Source organism: Cetorhinus maximus, chromosome 10 (genome assembly GCF_964194155.1).
Source record: "Cetorhinus maximus chromosome 10, sCetMax3.hap1.1, whole genome shotgun sequence".
Taxonomy (NCBI): domain Eukaryota; kingdom Metazoa; phylum Chordata; class Chondrichthyes; order Lamniformes; family Cetorhinidae; genus Cetorhinus; species Cetorhinus maximus.
The window spans coordinates 61772902-61793521 of NC_135888.1; the positions used below are offsets into that span (position 1 = coordinate 61772902).

The 20620-nt window shown below is 42.3% G+C and overlaps 1 protein-coding gene across 1 annotated transcript in view; it reads right to left on the bottom strand.

The window, feature by feature from the left end:
- The window catches only part of LOC144685724 (regulator of G-protein signaling 14-like), a 117661-nt gene that overhangs the window by 15133 nt on the left and 81908 nt on the right, over positions 1-20620 (bottom strand). The window contains exons 5-10 of the mRNA XM_078550546.1: positions 18273-18416; positions 15505-15684; positions 14059-14203; positions 11730-11845; positions 9104-9295; positions 1083-1159 (exon numbers count right to left, since the gene is read on the bottom strand). Of these exons, the coding sequence (XP_078406672.1) occupies positions 1083-1159; positions 9104-9295; positions 11730-11845; positions 14059-14203; positions 15505-15684; positions 18273-18416 (854 nt within the window). The remainder of the gene's footprint in view (positions 1-1082; positions 1160-9103; positions 9296-11729; positions 11846-14058; positions 14204-15504; positions 15685-18272; positions 18417-20620) is intronic.

Genomic DNA, 20620 nt, shown 5'->3' on the forward strand with positions numbered 1-20620 from the left:
ACATTACTGCCTGTAAATTTTTGAAACTTGAAACAACAAGGGAAGGCATTAAATAGATGCAGAATTGTAGAAACAGCCAGAAGGAATCAACCAGCAAATAACCTGCCAGTCGTTGATGATCCCTTTAATTAGTACGGTGGGTGTCACTGGCAACAACAGCATTTGTTACTCATCCCAAATTGCCCTTGAACTGAGTGCCTTGCTAGGCCATTTCAGAGGGGCATTTAAGAGTCAACCACGTTGTTGTGGATCTGGGGTCACATGGTCAGCCAGACCAGGTAAGGATGGCAATTTCCTTCCCCAAAAGACATCGGTGCACCAGATGAGTTTTTATGACAATTGATGATTGTTTCATAGTCACCATTACTGAGACTAGCTTTATATTCCGAAATTTTTTTTCGATTAAATTTAAATTCCATCAGTTGCCATGGTGGAATTTGAACCCTTATCCCCAGGACATTAGCCTAAGCCTCATGTTTAGTTGTGCGAGGTTAAGAGAAACTACTGACTGGAGCATTGAACTCCAAAATGGCACACTGGTGACAAATCTGCCTGCTCTGTAGGTTTACAGCAGAGGTTAAGTGCACACACACTAACACACTCGCCTGGCATGTGTTGCATCAAAATTGTGACTGGCCTTGCCACAGGCACCATTCTAGGACCTGAAGGATACATTTGGTATCCAACAAACAGGCGTTACCAAGTCCAACTTCCACCACCCCCCACTGCCAAATCTCTCCGGTCTTTCTACTGGCCAGTTTTATCACTAGCATTAATAAAAACAAAAAACTTTTGCGGATGCTGGAAATCCAAAACAAAAACAGAATTACCTGGAAAAACTCAGCAGTTCTGGCAGCATCGGCGGAGAAGAAAGGAGTTGACGTTTCGAGTCCTCATGACCCTTCAACAGAACTGAGCAATATTGCTCAGTTTTGTTGAAGGGTCATGAGGCCTCGAAACGTCAACTCCTTCCTTCTCCGCCGATGCTGCCAGACCTGCTGAGTTTTTCCAGGTAATTCTGTTTTTGTTTTTTATCACTAGCATTGTCTGATACTATTCAACTGGTCTTAAGTAACACTTACTCAAACAATATTTTCTTCTCCAGACGAAGCTCCTGATCACATAAGATCATACTATCCTGATCCAGTGCGAGGGGCTTCTGAAATTTAAAGTAAAATCAGGCTGTAAACAACATGTTTTGTGTTGTGTTTTGCACTGTTATTATATGGCAGGTGGCATTTGTCAGGCTGACCAACTCCCAAAGGGAAACTTGGCCAAGCTATCACAGCAATTTGCAATTTGTATTTATTATGAGAAGGTATGTGTACTGAAGTCAGAAGTAAAGATCCCACGACCACATTTGGAGATTTTAAATATTAATTTAAAACATTTATTAATAAAAGAAAACTTAAACACACAAGATTACAGTTACACATTTAAATTTAGTCTTATAACATTTCCGCAAAGATTTCTACTTAGCTGGGCTCACAAATGAATACCCTTTCACAGGCAACCATCCTTATAGATTCTTAAGCTATAAAACATCCAGTAGTATTACTGCAAGGCACCCACAATTGCTATAAGGAAGGTATTTCACAAGCTTCCCTCTCCCTCTTGCTCGACAAGGGAAATCCAAGGCTTGCAACAAACCCTTGCTTTCTGGAACAAGCAAGCACTTCTCTGGGGTGGCTAGAAGCTGCTACTTCACAGTACACACTTCAAGGTCTCAGATGGCCACCCCCATACAGCATTCAATCATTTCTTAAATATAATTTCTTCCCTTTTATCTTTTAAACCCATTGATCTTAACCTTCTTTTGAAATTTACCTTTCCCAGAATCTAAAAATCTTTCATGTTGTCATTATGGTCAGCACCTTTGGGAAAAGTAAACTTAATAACTTTCCTTTGTTTATTTATGATCTTTGCCCAGTTGTAAAGCTTCCTGTTATGTCTCTTTGAAATTCAAGAGCCAAAAATTTACTCCTCATTTACCTTCTAACGCAACTTCCTATTCAGGTTATATCTACTGGGATCTCATCTTAGCTTGTCCATTTCCACTTCAAAATGCCTGCTTTTACAACATCCCTTTGATGATTGAAACCTTGCAGTCTGACTGTCTTCAGTTTAATTAAATTAGTCACACACACATACAACCTACACACAGCCCTGACAAGCCTGCTTCACAGTATCCCACAGTAATATTGGAAAAATTGATATTCTCTTTATAGCACTGATTAAGACTAATATTGAAATAACTTTATTTACACCTTCCCAAGAGAGGGGGCAATATAACAAAATGTTTAGATCTTGCAATATACTTTTGCAAGTCAGAAGTGCTAATGTTTGGGACTCCCCCATTGTCTCAGTTGGTTTGTCCAGTGGGGATAGGTGAGACATACAGACCAGGAAGACTCTTGGATCAAACCCTGCTCTTGACTGAGTTAACTGGTCTCACAGGAGATGACAGTTAGTGACGTGGCAGTGATATCTGTCCAGTGCTCCTAGGCTAAGAAAGATAGGGGAGGGGCAAATGCTGGGGTTTTCACTCATTATTGCTATTCAGTGGCTCAACTGCAGCTGAGAATAAAAGACAGGGTGGGGCCAGCTATCTGGAATGGCTTTCCAACATGCACTGTCTAGACATACAAGGGCCAAGAGCAGAAGATCGGTGGCAAACTTTGGATCCTTAAACAGGGGCATTTAAATTTCTTCCATATCTGCTCTTCTTCCCTGCAGCATCTGGTGCCTGGAGCAGGGTGTTACCCAACCTGTGGCTCTCCCATCAAGTCCTTGTAATCAGGCCCATGAAGCCCTGGCAAATCCATCTTGCACTTATATTTCTCATTCGCTGTGTTGGGCTATTTAAATTCTGTAGAACTGGAGATTTAGGAAAGGTGGTTCTTCATTAGATATTAATGGATGCATTCTAAATCGGAACACTGAACTCTGTTAGCATGGCAACTGGAGATATGGGCAGATCAGTAACAACAACTATTACTTATATAATACCATTAACATAAGTAAAGGTCCTTAGGCACTGCACAGAAGTATTATAAAACAATATATGGCACCAAGCCACATAAGGAGGTATTAGGTCAAATGGCCAAATGCTTGATCAAAGAGAGTTTTAAGGAGTGTCTTAAAGGAGGAATGGTCAGTAGAGAGGCAGAGTGATCTAGGGAAATAAACTTTTCATGTGGGCCCAAATGTTGGTGGAGTAAGCTGACAAAGGTAGTTAAAATGATAAAGGATTCAATAGCATAGAAACAGAGGCCTAGAAATCATGAATTTCTGGGCGCTCTTCCCACCCACCCCACGCCCCCTCCCACCTCCGCCCCCGATCCCCCAGCATGGTGTAAATACTCCACACTAAAAGGGGGAGGTCCAAAGAGCCCCAGATCTTGGGCCTTGGACCTCATTATGGTGGGAGATGTAGGATCGGAATCCTCTCCAACTGGACTTTATGAAATATGAAAAACCCCAAAAACCACGGACACAAGCGCTGTAAATAAAAGCCGAACCTCAACACAAAGCACACAGAGGCAGGCTGTACTGTAAGGGGTTAATTTCAAACATTCCAACATGACAACAACAAGACACAATGAAGAGACTGGAAAGGGGAGCATTATCACAACAATGGTGCAAGGTAACTGCTTCTGTCTGGTGTAGTTAAAGGACTGAATCATATACAATGGTACAGGACGGCTGCCATCACATAGCCCAGTTAAGAAAATGGGAATTCCATTGGCATAACAGCCCTAGACGATGGCCATTATGCAGCAACGTTCACTCCCATCAAGGAAGGAGGAAAAACGTTGACATGCACATCACATTTGGAAACAGGGTATCTCACCTGGGTGGAGTCCATTGTTTTCAGTGGTGGAAATAACATCAGCACTGAGGGAGTCTGTCTGGACCAGGGTATGTAACAGACTAAAGGGATTGAAAGGTGCTCAGCACTGACCATCCAGCAGGATGGCCTCAGGAAGTGTGTTTATGATATTCCAATAAAAATCATCATAAAAATGACAAGGTCAAAGGGTTTGGGGCTGCAGTTGGAAGAAGGGTCAGGGCTGGTCACCTTGACTCGGGGCCTACAATCAACACAGGACAGACCAGGGGATTGTATGTGGTTTCAGCTAAATCATAGTGAGATTGGTCTTAGGTATTGTGGACTGCAGTCAAGAAGGAGGGTCAGGAGCAGTTAACCTGGTTTACAGACCCACAGTTCACACCGGAAAGGACCAACTGTGTAGGAAGATTGTAAATTATCAGCCAAATCCAAGGAGTGCTGGGGCTGAGGTCTTAAAATAACTTAAGTGTAACAGGCAAATCCTGGGACAGATTTGGGTTTGAACTGAGGAAGTTTTGAGCAGAAACGTGAGGTTTTGCCTGTTTTTTTTTAAGTAGAGGCTTCCTAATAAGTCGTGGTGATTTTGTGTGTTTAAGTGAAAGCTGAAGTTAAATTGTGGAGGGATTTAAATTGGACTAACCAATTAAGTGCTGTGTAATGTCAATTACACTAGTTTAGAGTTCTTTGTATCAGGGTGTTAGCTTTTTAATAATTAAATGTTTGTGACTGAGCCGAACTCCATGTCTGTGTAATTTTTATCCTTTATAAAATCCTAAAATCAAGATTTAAATTAAGGGGAAACGGAAGTGTGAACCTCTTACAGAGGAACCCTCGAGAGAAGAGCGAATGAAGATTGGTCATTGCTTGCGCAGCTGTAGCACTCAAGTAAGTGATGGCTCATGGCGGGGTAACAAGAAGGCCATAAAAGGAGTGTAACCATGAGGGGGAATCATAGGCCTCAGGTGGGTTGGCAGTGGAGTTCAGGGGCCTCAGGTTGGTGGGAAAGTGGCGGGGGAATAGGTAAGGAGGGCCAGAGGAGATACCGATTGAGAGAGTCCTTTTATTTGGAGCCAGGAGAGCATCGCTTGTTTTTCCTTAGCCAGTATGGCAGGTGACGTATCTCTGGCTGGAAGTGCGCACATTTCCTGCCATCCATTGTGAGGCCACAGGTGTCCACAAAGCACCCATTTTTCAATTCCCAATTCCTAGACCGGTATAACTACTTCCTCTGGTGGGGGGAATCATGGAAGAGGAAACACAGGGCCAGACTTTCACTGAGTCATTTTTGCCAGTGGGGGAAGGGTGTGGGGGGGGGGGGGGGGGAGGGGGGCGCGGAGGGGTGGGGTGGGGGTGGTGAAAATCACACAGGTGGGAAACCCAAACTCAGCAGGACCATTTGAAATTAGTGCTGAGTTCAAACAGACCCCATTTTCGCTATTCCAAGAGCCTTAACCTGCAGTGTTGGGGTCATGAATTTATGGAAGAAATGCCTCTTGAAGGGCAGGTTAGATCTGTTTAAGTTTCATGATCTGAAGTTATTTAAATCCTAAGCCCTTTAAAAATAAAAAAAAGGCTGCAGCTGCCAGTTAGAGTAAAAAAACACCTGCTGCCGGAGAGGCCATCTGGTGTAGCTTAGAAAAATCATTACTATCTGTTCCTGCAGTTTCAATTGACTTCATTATCAAGAGCTGTAATTATAGCTGAGCCCATTGTGAATTCTCAGCTGCGTTTCAAAAGCTCCAAATTTACTTATCTCAGTGGGAGTTCTGAGTTCATAGTTTGATTGACAGTTTTAAGGGGATATTAAAGGATTAGATGTCTTTCATGTGGTTACTGAATGGGAGTCTGTTTATTTTTATAACAGATCAGCCTTTTGAAGGGATTTATAATATTTGAATAGGTCTCCTGAATAGTTTATTTCTGTATCTGTAAGCGTGTATGAGTGAAAGCTCCCTTAGGTTGTTAGAAGTTTTTTTTTCATCTCCACATAGTTCCTGAGGTCAGCCCATAGTGGATACTAGGTGAATGGCTATGGAGGTGGTGCTGAGGAATGAGGTGGCAGGGAAGTGGCATGGAGTTATGTGGGATGGAGATGCCATAGGGGTATGAGGTGGCATGGAGGTGGCATGGGGTGTGAGGGCATAATGAGGTGGCATGGGGGGGTGGGTGAGAGTGAGAGGTGAGGGCTGGAGGCCCTAACAGCCTTTTATAAGACTGGATCAAAGTCTCAGAGAAGAGAGGAAGGCCTTCTAACCAGCCCTCCTCGGCACTCGTCCATCTCTATGGCTGCCTCTGAATTGCCCCTAGAGGCAAAAGACCCAGCTCGATCATGCCTTGCCCACCTGGAGCAATGATGGTGCGTGCAGTGGTCATTTCCATGGAGGCGGGTCTGCCGGGTTGGGAGATTTCCCGACTCCAGCTTTCCACCTCCATGGCAAAAAATCTGGCCCATAATCTTAATATAAGAAATAAAGACAGAAAATGCTGGAAAAACTCAGCAGGTCTGGCAGCATCCGTGGAGAGAGAAGCAGAGTTAACATTTCAAGTCCATTTCAGAGCTCTGAAGAAGAGTCAAACAGGTGTGAAACGTTAACTCTGTTTTTCTCTTCACAGATGCTGCCAGACCTGCTGCGTTTTTCCAGTATTTTCCATTTTTATTTCACATTTCCAGTAACCACAGTTTTTTGCTTTTATCTTAATATTAGAGATGGGTCATTAAGGAATGAAATCAGGGAGGATTTTTTCACCCAATGGATAGCAGAATTCTGGAATTCTCTCTGCCTAAAGGCTGTGGAAACCAGTGGTTAATTGAAACTACCAAAACAGAGATTGACAGATTTTTATCTGGAGTTCAAGATCATGATGGAATAGTCTTGAGGGGCTGAATGATCTTTGGTTGTTCCTATTGCTAGGTTTCTCAGTAGTACACGCCTTTGTAGCACATGAAACCCTTGTGACAGAGCTGGGCCTGAAAACAGGTATCGATGGAGTGAAGCCATGTGAAACTTGGTTAAACAAAAAAAAATGCCATGTGGTGATAAAATACTCTTGACTTCACTAAATCACTTTTTAAAAAAATTACAAAACTGCTTTTACTTCCTGCAGTAGTGCAAACTAAGATTATAACTTCTCCCTTCACTGATGCAGAATATTCACTTCACTATGAAGTGAAAGCATTGTGTTAAACCAATACAAAGTGCAGGGTCTGTCTGATCAGGTTAACACCTGGATTTACATAGAATTTACAGCACTGAAACACACCATTCAACTCAACTGCTCTATGCCAGTTTTTATGCTTCACAAGCCTCCCATTTTACCCCATTCAACCCTTACAGTATAACCTTCACTTCCTTTCTCCCACATGTACTTACTGTAATCTGATGTGTAACATACCTTTAAGAAGAATATTATAATGGAAGATAATCTGATGTGTAATATACCTTTAAGAAGAATATTATAATGGAAGATCACATGACCTTAGTACTTAATAGCGTGTCCATCTCTGTTATCAGCAGTTAGCAGAGTGTAGAGATAGAGTTTGAAGTGTAAGCACATGTTTAGTTGCTGCTGAGTACCTTTGTAAATAAACAGAGTTTCTACCTATGAAGTGTCTGCTATTCAACTGTATCATTAGTACCAAATGGACCACCCCTTACAACAAGGATCCAACAAACTGGTGACCAGGATCCAACAATTACCTAACTTCCCCTTAAATGTATCTTTGCTGTTCACCTCAACTAGTGAGTTCCAGATTCTAAACACTCTCTGATTAAACTGTTAAATGTTATGATTTCTAAACTTTAGCTAAATATGTTAGGTATGTTAGAAAAGTTACTGATTGAATGTAAAAACTGTACAAATGGGAGTAGACTCAAATAATTCAGGCTGTGTCACAACCTGCTGTTAGTATCATTAATATAAAAATATAGATACGTTTATACATTATTTTCAATAGAGGGTGATTTAATTTATTCTGCACATGAAGGCTTTGTTTTTAGTATGAAAAACAGATACAAACTTCATTCATTCACAGGAAGTGGGCATCACTGGCTAGGCCAGCATTTATTGTCTATCCCTTCTTGAACCATGTGGTGTAGGTACACCCACAGTGCAGTTAGGGAGGGAGATCCAGGATTTTGGCCCAGTGACAATGAAGATATAATTTCCAGGTGGTGATGTTCCCATATGTCTGTTGCCCCTGTCTTTCTAGATGGTAGTGGTTGTGGGTTGGTAAGGAGGACTTTGCAGAATCAATGGAGCTGAGTTTGCCATTATCATGGTGATGCCAGGTGGTCTGCCCAATTTCATTCCTTATTAATATGCTATTATACAACTGAATAGCTTGCTCTAGTTAAGAGTCAACATGTAGGCCTGTAAGGGTATTAGTGAACCAGATAGTGTTTTTATAACTAGCAGCAATGGTTTCATGGTCATCATTAGTTTTTTAATTCCAGATTTTTATTGGATTCAAATTCCAATATTTGCCATGGTGGGACTTGAACCCCAGGTCCCTAGAACATTACCCTGGGTCTCTGGATTACCAACCCAGCAACAATACCATTATGCCACTGCCTCACCCTTGCACTACCTTCAAGTTAATGTACCAAAAATGGCCTGGAAAGGCAATTGCTCCTCATTCCTGGGAAAGTCTACATGTGTGTTTCTTAATGCAGGACAAAAACAACAACTTGTCTTTATATAGCACCTTTAATGTATTAAAATAGCCAAATTTTTCCACAGGAGAGCAAATTTGAGCCATTTAAGGAGAGATCAGGGTGGATGACCAAAATCTTCGTTAGAGATGTTGAGGCTGTTAAAGAGATGGGTTTTAAGGAACATCTTAAATGAGCAGAGAGAGGTGGAAAGGGTTAGGGAGGGAGCTTAAGGCCTAGGCAGGTGAAGGCAAGGCCATCAGTGCTGGAGCAATTAAAATTGGGAGACTGAAGAGATCAGCATTGGAGGGGTGCAGATATCTTGGAAGGTTGTGGGGTTAGAGGATGAGAATTTTAACTTGAGGATTTGTAGAAAGGGCGGGGAAGGGGAGTTGAGGTATAGATCAGCCATAATCTATAGAATTATGGAACAGGCTCGAGTGGCTACATGGCCTACTGCTGTTTTAATGAACTGAGCCAGGGCCTTCTGCTGTATATGAAGCCTAAACCACAGAGTAACTTACCCATGAGGACAGCAAGGAAAGCTACCTCAAAATCAAACGGCCTGTAAATCATGAAGTGTTAAACGCCAACTTACCTTCTCACTTCCAGCCAGATAGACACTTGTGGCAGCCAAATGAATCCCATGTCTTTCACAGACGCCAGTCAGTAAGTCTCGGATGGTCAAGCCAGGCCGAACCATTGCTAAAGAGGCCGTTTTGTCAGGGAGGTAAACGCAGCAGTATTTCACTTTCTTTTCTTTTTCTATCTCTGGGCTCGGTCTCTCAATCTGCAACCAAGAGCAACGGAATATGCTAAAACGCCATCATAATATATCTCAGTGTAGTTTTCTTTCTAATCATCCATGCTTGGAAACCCTTCACTGCAAATGGAAAGTCCACAGTAGTCTTGTAGGGCCCCCTCTCTATCGCTAAAACCACCTCAAGCCCTACAGGCCCTCTAATCCTGAACTATTATGCAGTTCCCACTGGCTTTGCTCCACCAGGTATGGCCATGCCCTTAGTCGGCTAGGCCCTAAACTTTACAATTGCCTCTGTGAATTTGTCCACTTCTCCATCCTTCTTTAATACCGTCATTAAAGTCTACCTCTGTCCAAGATTTTAGTTACCCTTCCTAATATCTTCTTTTGAGGCTCGGTGTCAGATTGTACTCCTATGAAATGCCTATGGATGCTTGTTAAAAGTGCTTTACAAATGCAAGTTGTTGTTGCTGTTGTTTCTATTTGACCACTGGGTATTGCACACTTTCTCCCTGAAATGGCACATTCCACTTACCCAAGTCCAGAAAGCCTAGGCACAGGTGGCAGAGCCAGGTACTAGGGATATTCTATTAGGTCCAAGGACTAGCCTGACAATGCAGCTTAACAGAGGTGCTTCGAGTATCTTGTTCATTAAGGGACATCCTGTCCATTGGGGCATTGACCCATAGGGTTATCTGGGAAAGAATCTTTTAAAAATTCCAGCTCCCAATGACAGGTCTACCTCCTCCAGGTTTCAACAGGAAGCCAAACTTGCTGGTTAATTGTTAACACTGTCATAGTGGACTGAAGACATGGTTCAGGTATCAGATGAATGAATCTGTGACAGGCTCAGTTATGAGCTGCCATAATACATGAGCATGCGTTCTCACACCCTGCCTCAAGGCAATGCCTTCTAACGGCTGATGTCCAAAGTCTCAGAGGTTCTTCATCAGCTGTGTGACAGACAGCTACCATCAAGATGAGGGAATAACTCACGCAGGATGTTCTGGTACCTCAGCTAGCTTTAAATTGGAACTGCAAAAACCACTGTCACAAACCAGATTCACCTATCAGCTACTGAATGCAATCTACTGTCTAACATTACCACTATTTACTTTCCCATAAAGCAGTAAGATCTCAAGATAGATATAGATAAAGGAAACCATTCAACCCATCTTGTTTCATGCAGTCTTCCCACAACATCATCCAACAGGGTCTAATTGATTCAAAAGTTTTGCCTCCACTATCCATCAACCTCCAAAACCCATGACCGCTACCATCTAGAAGGACAAGGGCAGCAGGCACATGGGAACACCACCACCTAGAAGTTCCCCACCAAGTCACTCACCATCCTGACTTGGAAATATATCGCCGTTGCTTCACTGTCGCTGGGTCAAAACCCTGCAACTCCCTCCCTAACAGCACTGTGGGTGTACCTACATCACATAGACTGCAGTGGTTCAAGAAGGCAGCTCACCACCACCTTCTCAAGGGCAATTGTGAATGGGAAATAAAGGCTGGCTTAACCAGTGACACTCACGTCCCATGAATGAATAAAAAAAGTACTGGCTCCTTGTTTTGTGTGAGAAAAGGCCTCCCCAGAAAAATTCAAATTAAAGGAAAAAATCGGGTGGGGTGGGGGGAGGGTCAAAATGTAATTCTGATGCCCTATTCCTTGCTGTATAGGATGACCCAGTTAAGAGAGCATTTAAGAGAGCCTAGTCCATTCATGGACAACTTTTCCAACTGTCCATTCTTCACATACAAGTCTGGACAATGAGCATGGACACGTTATTCATTTCTGGCAAGCACTACAGCTAAGGCCATTGCTGTAACTGTATGCTGATCAAGAGGAACATGGCTGAGTATTCCCTGAAACATTGAGCCGTAGCTCTATGGCATTGCCCCAGCTGAGATTAGCTACCCCAACAGAGGCTGGAGATGTAACCTGAAGTGTTTCAGCTCTCTAAAGCTCCATTTAAGAGATTGAAGTTGATTGATCAAAGACCCAGAGGAACCATGAAGAAAAATATTTTTACATGCCGAATGGTTAGGTTGCGGAATGCACTGCCTGATAGGCAGATAAGTAGATAATCTGTCCTCAAGGCTGGTCCATTTGAAACCAATTTCATTTGAAGAATTCCTATGGACAGACTCACTTAAGTAGCTGGAGGCCAAATCCCAAACATGCATTTTTTAGGGCAACTGCTGCTGAGTCTCAGCCATTGACATGCTGAGAGGCCAGGGGGTTTGCTGAGTCAGGGTGGCATGCAACAAGTTGGAAGCGAGGTTCAGCACCTCATGTAACTAAGGCTGTTCTGTTCTTCCTTGGCTGTATGATGTTTTAGGTTCAACTGGCCCAGATTGCCGATCACACCCAAAGTGCAATCCCCCACCACAACGTCTGCCGTAGATTTGGGTAACCTGAAACACAGATTTCATTTTTTTCCCCCCTTTATCTTACCTCAGTTCTAGCTTGCAGAGAGCTGAGGAAACCTAGTTCCAAGCTGGCTGTTGAATACACAGACCCCTGGGACTCACGGCGAGAAAGGGAGAGGCCATTACTTTCTGCAAAGTCCACTAAAAAGAGAGAGAGGGAATTGTTAATCACATGGTAAAATGTTTCAAATGCCCTAGATCAAGTTATAAAAAGCATCAATTAGTTTCCCTGATGGGTGAGTGGGTGAAGCCACCTTCTATTTGGTATTAAGTTGCATAGACCACCAAGATGGATCCATCCTTGGTCCACAACAAACTAGATAATCTCAACTAAGATAGCTGATTGGTAGGCTACCAAATTATTCCCAGTGACTCTCTCTTGTGGGGATGGATGGGGACAAGATCAGTCTGGACAATGGTCCTCTCCACACTTAAAGAGCATGCCAGACACACCCCATAAAAGGTTGCTGATCAGGTTAATTGCTGCTGGTTCAGGAATATATATTGGTCCAGGACATCAGGAAAACTTTCCTTGATCTTCTTCAAATAGATTTTTAGGTTCACCCAAGAGGATTGACGGGGCCTCGATTTAATAGTTCATCTGAAAGATTGGACCTCAGATAGCGCAGCACTTCCTCTGCATTGGACTGGGCTGTCAGTCTGCATTGTGTGTTCAGTTCTCAAGAGTGGAGCTAAAACCCACAACCTATCTGACTCAGGGGTGAGGGCGTCACCAGCTGAGCAATCACTGACACCAAACAGATTGGGAGGTGGGGAAAGGCATTAAAAAAACCTTGAGATAAAAACAAAAAGCTTCGGTTCTGCCGAAGGGCCGTGAAGGCTCGAAACGTTAACTGATTTCTTCTCCACCGATGCTGCCAGACCTGCTGAGTTTTTCCAGGTAATTCTGTTTTTGATTAAAAAAACCTTGATTGTCATAATAAGTATTTTTGGTGTTTAGAATTTGAAAACAACTGGCAAAAAAACGATACACATAAAAGCTGGGAAAGTCCTCTCCGTTAAATGTAATGGAGGACAATATAACACAAAAGCAAAATACTGCAGATGCTGCAAATCTGAAATGAAGGCAAAAAATGTTGGAAATATTCAGCAGGTCAGGTAGCATCTGGGGAGAGAAATTGAAACATTATCTGTTTTTCTCTCCGCAGATGCTGCCTGGCCTGCTGAGTAGTTCCAGCATTTTCTGTTTAACTGTAACAGGGAGCTGTGTTCAAAGTGGTTTGGTAACGGGTGATTGTTCTGTTGCAATATCTCCAACTTGTGCGGTCTATGAGTGCTGTTACTCCACTAGGAGTGTTGAGGTGGGCAAGCATAGCCAGTTGAAACTTCAAGCTGACTTCCTGACAGAGAGGTTAATGGCTATACGAAAGCTTTGACCTTTTTAAAAGCAATCATCTCATGATTTTGGCATCAGAAGGCTGACATTTATTGCTCATTCCTAGCTCCCTCGAGAAGCTGATGGCAAGTCACCTTCCTGAACCACTGCTGTCCATGTGATGAAGGTACTCCCACGCTTCTGTTAGGTAGCGATTTCCAGGAGTTTGACCCAGCAACGATGAAGGAACGGCAGTTTATTTTCAAATCTGAGTTGTATGTGACTTGGACAGGAACTTGGAGTTGATGGTATTCCCATCCCCTAGTCCTTTCAGTGGTGAAGGTTGCGGGTTTGGAAGGTGCTGTCAAAGAAACCTGAGTGAGATAGTGCACACAGCAGGTCGAGGGGGTGGATATTTAAGGTAGTGGATAGGATGTAATTTGTTTGTTATGGAGTCCATTCCAAGGCAGCAACAGAGCTGACAGTGAAGATAATCCACCGTACACAACATAAAAATCAACTGTTATTGCAATATTGCTAGAATAGCTCAGTTCAATGACAGGTGATGCAGAATAAGGATGCGATGCTATGCCCTATATGGTTGATTAGCCTGACAATATTAGTGGGATATCAAGGGTAGTTGGTGCCTGTGGAACTGTACCCTAGTTTAGGCTACCATGTTCAGGAGAGAATGAAGAGGTAGAAAATTAGGAAAAATATATACTTAGAAATCAGAAGTAAATTGTCCTCTAACATGCTAGATGTGAGAGGTCATCATATTTACTTTAAAACAACAAGATCTGTTAACGAATGAGAAAATCCCTTTGTATCCTGTAGCATATCATGAACTGCATTGCAATTCATTATAACTCATTGTACTCCATTGAATTGCATTGTGATCCATTATATCACATTTACCCTATTACAGACAACTGTTACCTCTTACATTGTATTACAACCCATTACATCATACTACACCACACTATAATCCACTTATTAAGTAGTTTTCATGACTAACCTCCTAAGGAATCTCTTTTCTCGTTCTTCCGATGCGGTTTACTTTTACTCCTCCGGATCTGTTTTTCCAGGTTTCCTCCTTTTCTAACATAGCTGTCCAGTGGAATACCGCTGAAAGACTTTCCTGACTTCAGCTTCTTCTTCTGCTACAGGACAGTAAAAGATACATCATCATGATTATCGCCTGCTCACAGGAAGTGAAAGTGTTTCAATGCCTAATCTGTCTCATCTGGGCTCAATCAAATGTGTGCCATACGAAAAAGACATGGGGCAAATTTAGTTGAATAAATAAAGGGCTATGAATGATACACACCATTATTAATGCGCAAATCAGCCAGCAACTCATAGTGAAGAAGAGAAAACACTTGTCCACCAGAGAATAAAATGATGAAAGGTTCAACAAAACAGTTCAATCGGCTGCCTGATGGAGCACCTGCCAAAAAGCCCTGTAAAGAAATAAGCTATGGTATCCATGCTTAGCTTCCTGAAATTCACCCAATCACAGCACAGATGTGGAATGCGAAGCGTCACAAACTGCTGGACAATTTACACCTTTCAAAATGGCATCAGTGATGTGCTTTGGGAAGTTGCTGGATTTACAGGTAAATTCCCATTAAACTCACCACAGAAAGTTAAGTCCAGAAACTAAAAGTGTAAATACTCTTTTAACAACCCAGTAATTGTTGTTGGCTGCCAATCAATTTCCCGTCTAGAAAGAAAAATGTATAAGTGTGGACTCACATTCCTTCAGGTTGGAGATTTTAAAATTCAAATTTTGAATTTTTAGTTTTTTTCTCACTTTTCTTTTCTGCCTCTTTTTTTGTTTTCTTGCTTAAATCCAATCTTTCCCTCTCTGTATTTCTTTTCTGTACATGATTTGACATTAAATTCACCCATTTTAATTTACCCTCCTTTCTTTATTTCTCAATCTCCAATTTTCATTTATAAAGGTGACACACTGTTTGTCCTGTTGTTCACAATGATCAGAACTGTCCTGTTGTTCTTGCCATCAGCTCACACTTCCAACAAAAATTTGTAAAACCTAAGCATGTGCGAACAAGTCTAACTAACAGGGCAGGCTTTCCAGCAAAATCAGGCCCATTCAGTGCTTAAGAGACTTCTCCAAGACTTTATCCACATAAGAAAATTCCACTGGCCTGATATGGAATGCCCACTATCTCTGTTGTAACACACCCTGCCCACTGCAATGCTAGGTCATAGATTGGCAAGAGCCAAGGTTTAGGTACATCCAAATAGAGCAGAGTGGAATTTAACCTGTTAAAGTGAACATACTACCATTGGTATGCTGCATAAAATTAAAAGGAGCACCAAGGAGGATGATGTGGTTTTCAGTGCTGCAAGTTAATTTACTAGAAGTACCCAAGGAGCTGTAAGTTAAAGGTTGTGTCAGATTCTCCATCATCCCCTGTTAGGGATTGGACCTTACCTTCTTGGAGTCACAGGGGCTCACACTCTCCTTGGCAGGTCTGTATTCCAAGGTCAGAAAGCTCCCCTGTGAGTTACTACCAGGCAGTGGTTGACCCTCGACCTCTGCCAACACACACTGCCGGTAAAGTGGGGATTTCACAAAACGTGTATAGCTGTCAAACTTCATCAGATTAAAGATCTGTAAAGAGGGAAATATAATGTAGTGTTGTAAATCCAAAATCTAATTAAAGAATTAAAGAATAATAGAGGAGCTATTATGCTACTAGGTGTATGCCTTAGGCTACCAAATATTGGGAAGGAGATGGAGGAGCAAATTTGCAGGCAAATAACAGAAAGATGGAAGAACTTTAGTGATAATGGGGGATTTCAGTTATCCTAATACAGACAGTGTAAAGGGCAAGAAGGGGGAGGAATTCCTGAAACGTGTAAAAGAAAACTTTCTGAGGAAAGAACGAGGAAGGAAGCAGTTCTGGGTCTCTGAAGAATGAAGTGGACCATGTTTCAATGGAAGAAAATTTGAGGAACAGTGATCATAATATTGTCAAGTTTAGAATAACTCATGTAAAGGACATGGAACTCCCTCCCTGGCTGCACTATGCATATACCTACAACTTATGGGCTGCAGAAGTTCAAGAAGGCAGATCACCACCACACTCTCAAGGGCAATTAGGGATGGGCAATAAATGCTGGCCTCGCCAGTGACAATCACAACCCATGAATGAATGAAAAAAAAACATCAGACCTAAAACTACTTAACAGGTGGAGAGTTAATTTCAATGAGCTAAAAAGGGATCTGGCTCAGATGGATTTGAAACAAAAATGCTTACATAAAACTGTAACTGAACAAAGAGAGCCCTTTAGAGAGGCGATAGTTCAGGCACAGAAGTGGCAGATTTCCATAAAGGGGAAAAGTAGGACATCCAAACTGAAGTTTCCTGGATGATTAAAGATTTAGAAGTTGCAGTAAAGCAGAAAAAGGAACTTACAACAAAGGTAAGGTTCATAATAAACTAAAGAACCAAGGTGAGTATGTCAAATTCAGGAGGTTTTAAAAAAATACAACTGATGTTATGTAGATGGATTTTCAGAATGCTTTTGACAAAGTGCCCCCACACAATAGACTTGCAAGCAAAAATAAATTGCATGGGGCTAAAAGTACAGTGGCAGCTTGGATACATATTTAGCTAAGGGACAGAAAGCAAAGTGTAGTGGTGAATGGCCGTTTTCAAATGTTGTTCCCCAGCGGTCAGTATTAAGACCACTGCCCTTTTTGATATATATATATATATATATATGTGTGTGTAAAAATGACTCATTTTTGTAGCAAGGCATAAAGTACAAAAGCATGAGAGTTATGCTGAAGCATTACTAAACACTAGTTCGGCCTCAGTTGGAATATTGTGTTCAATTCTGGGCACTGCACTTTATGAAGGATGACAAAGCTTTAGGGGGGGATGGGTGCAGAGGAGAGATAGAAGGAATCTTTTGTTCTCCTTAGAGCAGAGAAGGTGAAGAAGAGATTTGATAGAGGTGTTCAAAATCATACGATTTTGATAGAGTAAATAAGGAGAAACATCACTAACCGGATGAAGCAGATTTAAGGTAGTTAGCAAAAGAAACAGAAATGCTATGAGGAAAAAAAATGCAACAAATTGTGATGATCTAGAATGTGAAAGGGTAGTGGAAGCAGATTTAATTAAAATTTTCAAATGAAATTGGATGAATACTTAGTCAAGAAAAATTTGCATGTCTTTGGGGAAAGGTCAGTGAAATGGGGCTAATAAGTTAGATCTTTTGCACAGGTATAACAGGCCAAATGCCCCCACTCGGTGCTGCATGATTCTATGATTCTTAAACTGAGTTCCAATGTGAGAAGAAAAACCTAATTAACTGCAGAGATTTTCTACTTTGGTGGAGCCCTCAGCCTATAATTTTCTGTCCAGCGATGGAAAATCATCTGCTGGAATTGTGCAATGTCCTGCATTTATCTATTCTGCACTTTGCTGCAATTTTTCAGAACCAGTGAAGTACTTCTGAAGTGCAGTCACTGTTGTGATGTAGGAATCCTGGCAGCCAATTTGCATACAGCAAGCTCCCACAAATAGCAGTGTGATAAATAGCCAGATAATCTGTTTTAAAGATGTTGGTTGAGGATAAAATATTGGGCAGGACACTGGGGTTAAACCTCCTGCTCCTCTGCAAAACAATGCAATAGGGTCTTTTACATCCACAGTAAAGACGAGACAGCGCCTTGGTTCAACATCCCTTGAAAAGATGTCACCTCCTACAATACAGCATTCCCTTGTATTGCACTGTATACTCAGCCGAAATGATGTACTTAAGTCTCTGGAGCGGGGGTTGAATCCATGAATGTCTGACTCTGAGGTGGGGATGCTGCCACTGAGCTATGGCTGACATCTAGTCTGATGGGATAGATGGTGGCTGTTTACCTGCAAGAGCAGACATGGTCAAAGATTGGTTCGGTATAAGTAAAATGAAATTATCCAATATTGCTCCTGCAATCTTTAGGTTCTTAAAACTTTGCGGCAGAAAGATTCCTCTGCTGATTTTCAGGCTGAAATGGGTTCTGTGCACAATGGGCATGCCCCAACCAGGAAGTATGAAGCCCAGTAAAGGTTTCACACACAAACTCTTCCTAAAAGTATTGGCTCTAAGACTGCAGACTAATACCAGAGTTGACTTAACCTCCTGAAAGTTTGACACTTGATCATGTGGTAGAATGAGACAAAGCCTGGAAGAGACTACCTGAAGCTGTTGTGCTTTGAACATATCCGACGTGGGGTCATTGAGAACATCCTCCTCCAGTTGTGCCTGCCCGTCGATGTTGATGGGGCTGAGGGAGTTGCTGGACAGGTACGTGCTGTAGATCTCACTAGCAATCTTTGACAGCTTAACACAAGAACAAAGAGAAAGAGGTCAAAACAACGCCATTCATGTAATGCTGGGAGTTATACCTGAGAAATAAGGAGATATATAAAAATATACTATTAATAAACAATAATGAGATAGCTTCAATAAGCCCAGCTACTCTCACAGTTACCACAACTACACTTCCTCACACTCTGCTTCCTGGAAGGACACTATTCCATTCTTCCAGTTTCTTAAACTCCATCATATCTGTTCTGACATTGCAAGCTTTCATACCAATGTTACCAATATGCCCTTTTATCTTCAACTGAGGATTCCTCCTTCCGTCCTCCACCATAGTTGACAGGGCTCTCAACCACGTCTGCTCCATTTCTCACACCTCTGCTCTCATCCCTTTTTCCAGCTCCCACAGAACCATTATAGTTTCCCTTGTCCTCACCCTCCACCCCACCAGCCTTCACATTCAACAGGTCATTCTCTGCCATTTCTGCCACCTCCAGCATGATGCCACCACCAAACACACATTCACCTCCTCTCCCTATTTAGCATTCCAAAGGGACATTCCCACTCCAACACCCTGTCCCCTTCTCATGGCACCTTCCCACGCAAGCATAGGAGATGCAGTCCTTGCCCTTATTCCTCCATCCTTCTCACTGTCCGCAGCCCCAAGCACTCCTTCCAGGTGAAACAGTGATTTAGTCGTATTTCTTTCAAGTTAGTGTATTTCGCTGTTCACAGTGCAGTCTGCTCTACGTTAGGGAGATTGGGTGGCCACTTTGTGGAACACATCCATTCAGTCCACAAGCGTGACCATGAGCTTCCGTCCACTTGTCATTTTAATTTTCCACACATTCCCACCCTGACATCTCTGTCCTTGGTCTCCTACACCGTCGCAATGAAGCTCAATGGAAACTCAAGGAATGGTACCTCATCTTTTGATTCTGCACTTTACAACCTTTCAAACTCAATGTTGAGTTCAATAATTTCTGATCATAGCCTCTGCTCCCTTTGTTTTGATGTGTTTTGTGTTTTCTCTTGTTTTTAGATAGCACCTATTGGTAATGATTCTGCTTTTCCCATTTACACCTCCTTTAATCACATCTTTTGTTTTTTTACTTGTTCCACGACCATCTCCTTTTGCCTGCACCATCCTTTTGTCATTTTATCTCTCCTTCTGCCCTATCACAGACATACCCTTTTGTTCTTACTCCTGCTGCCCACTGCCACCACTCCATCACACCACCAACAACATACCCCCAACACCACCCCTTCCCTCCTTTCCCTGCCTGGTATAAAACCCGCTGCACTTGGAAGTTTCCAAGTTCTGATGAAAGGTCATCAACCTGAAACGTTAATTCTGTTTCTCTCTCTCCAGAGATGCAGCTTCACATTATGAATATTTCAGACATTCTCCTTTTATTTTTCAGATTTTTAGCGTCTGCGGTGTTTTGCTTTGGTAGCAACAGTGTCCTCCCTGGTGTCCTGGACAATATTTCCCCTCAACCAACATCAGTGAAGAGAACATATGATCTGGTTATTCATCACATTGTAGTTGTGGTATCTTGTTTTGGTTGCCAGGTTTCCTACTTTACAATAATGACTACATTTCAAAAGTAGAGTAATTGTGAAGCACTTCGGGACATCCTTTGTTGCTGAAAGGCACAATATTGACGCGGCAGCTGTCTTCAGCATCTCACATACGAACACACAGATTAGGAGCCATTCGGCCCCTCGAGCCTGCTCCACCATGCAATAAGATCATGGCTGACCTGATTGTGGTCTCAACTCCACTCTTGGAGGCAAGCCAGTAGATGGAGAAACAGACAGGTTTCCTGCTCTCAAACCCGAGGCTGCTCATGGGTGGGTGGTTGGAGAGGAAAGAATCAAGATTCACTGTGACTCCCAAAGCCAACCATAAATTTGCTCTCCTGAGGTGATCAAACAGCACCCGTATCCAGGCCAGGGTACAGTTGGGGGTGGAGCCTGTGACAATGGATTTTTCCATTCCCTCCCTCTCACGATTTATGCCAAATTTGGAGCAAGTCACATAATACATCTGCCCAGACATTATGATGACATAAATATTAGGGATTCGATGTATTGTGTTGTTTTCCCCTCAGCGTAGTTGCTTTCCAGCATTGCCAGAGGTCTTTGAATTTATAAAATTTGAAAGGCTAGATTTTGCAGTGCAATTCATTAACAAGCGATTGACTATGTTACAGAAA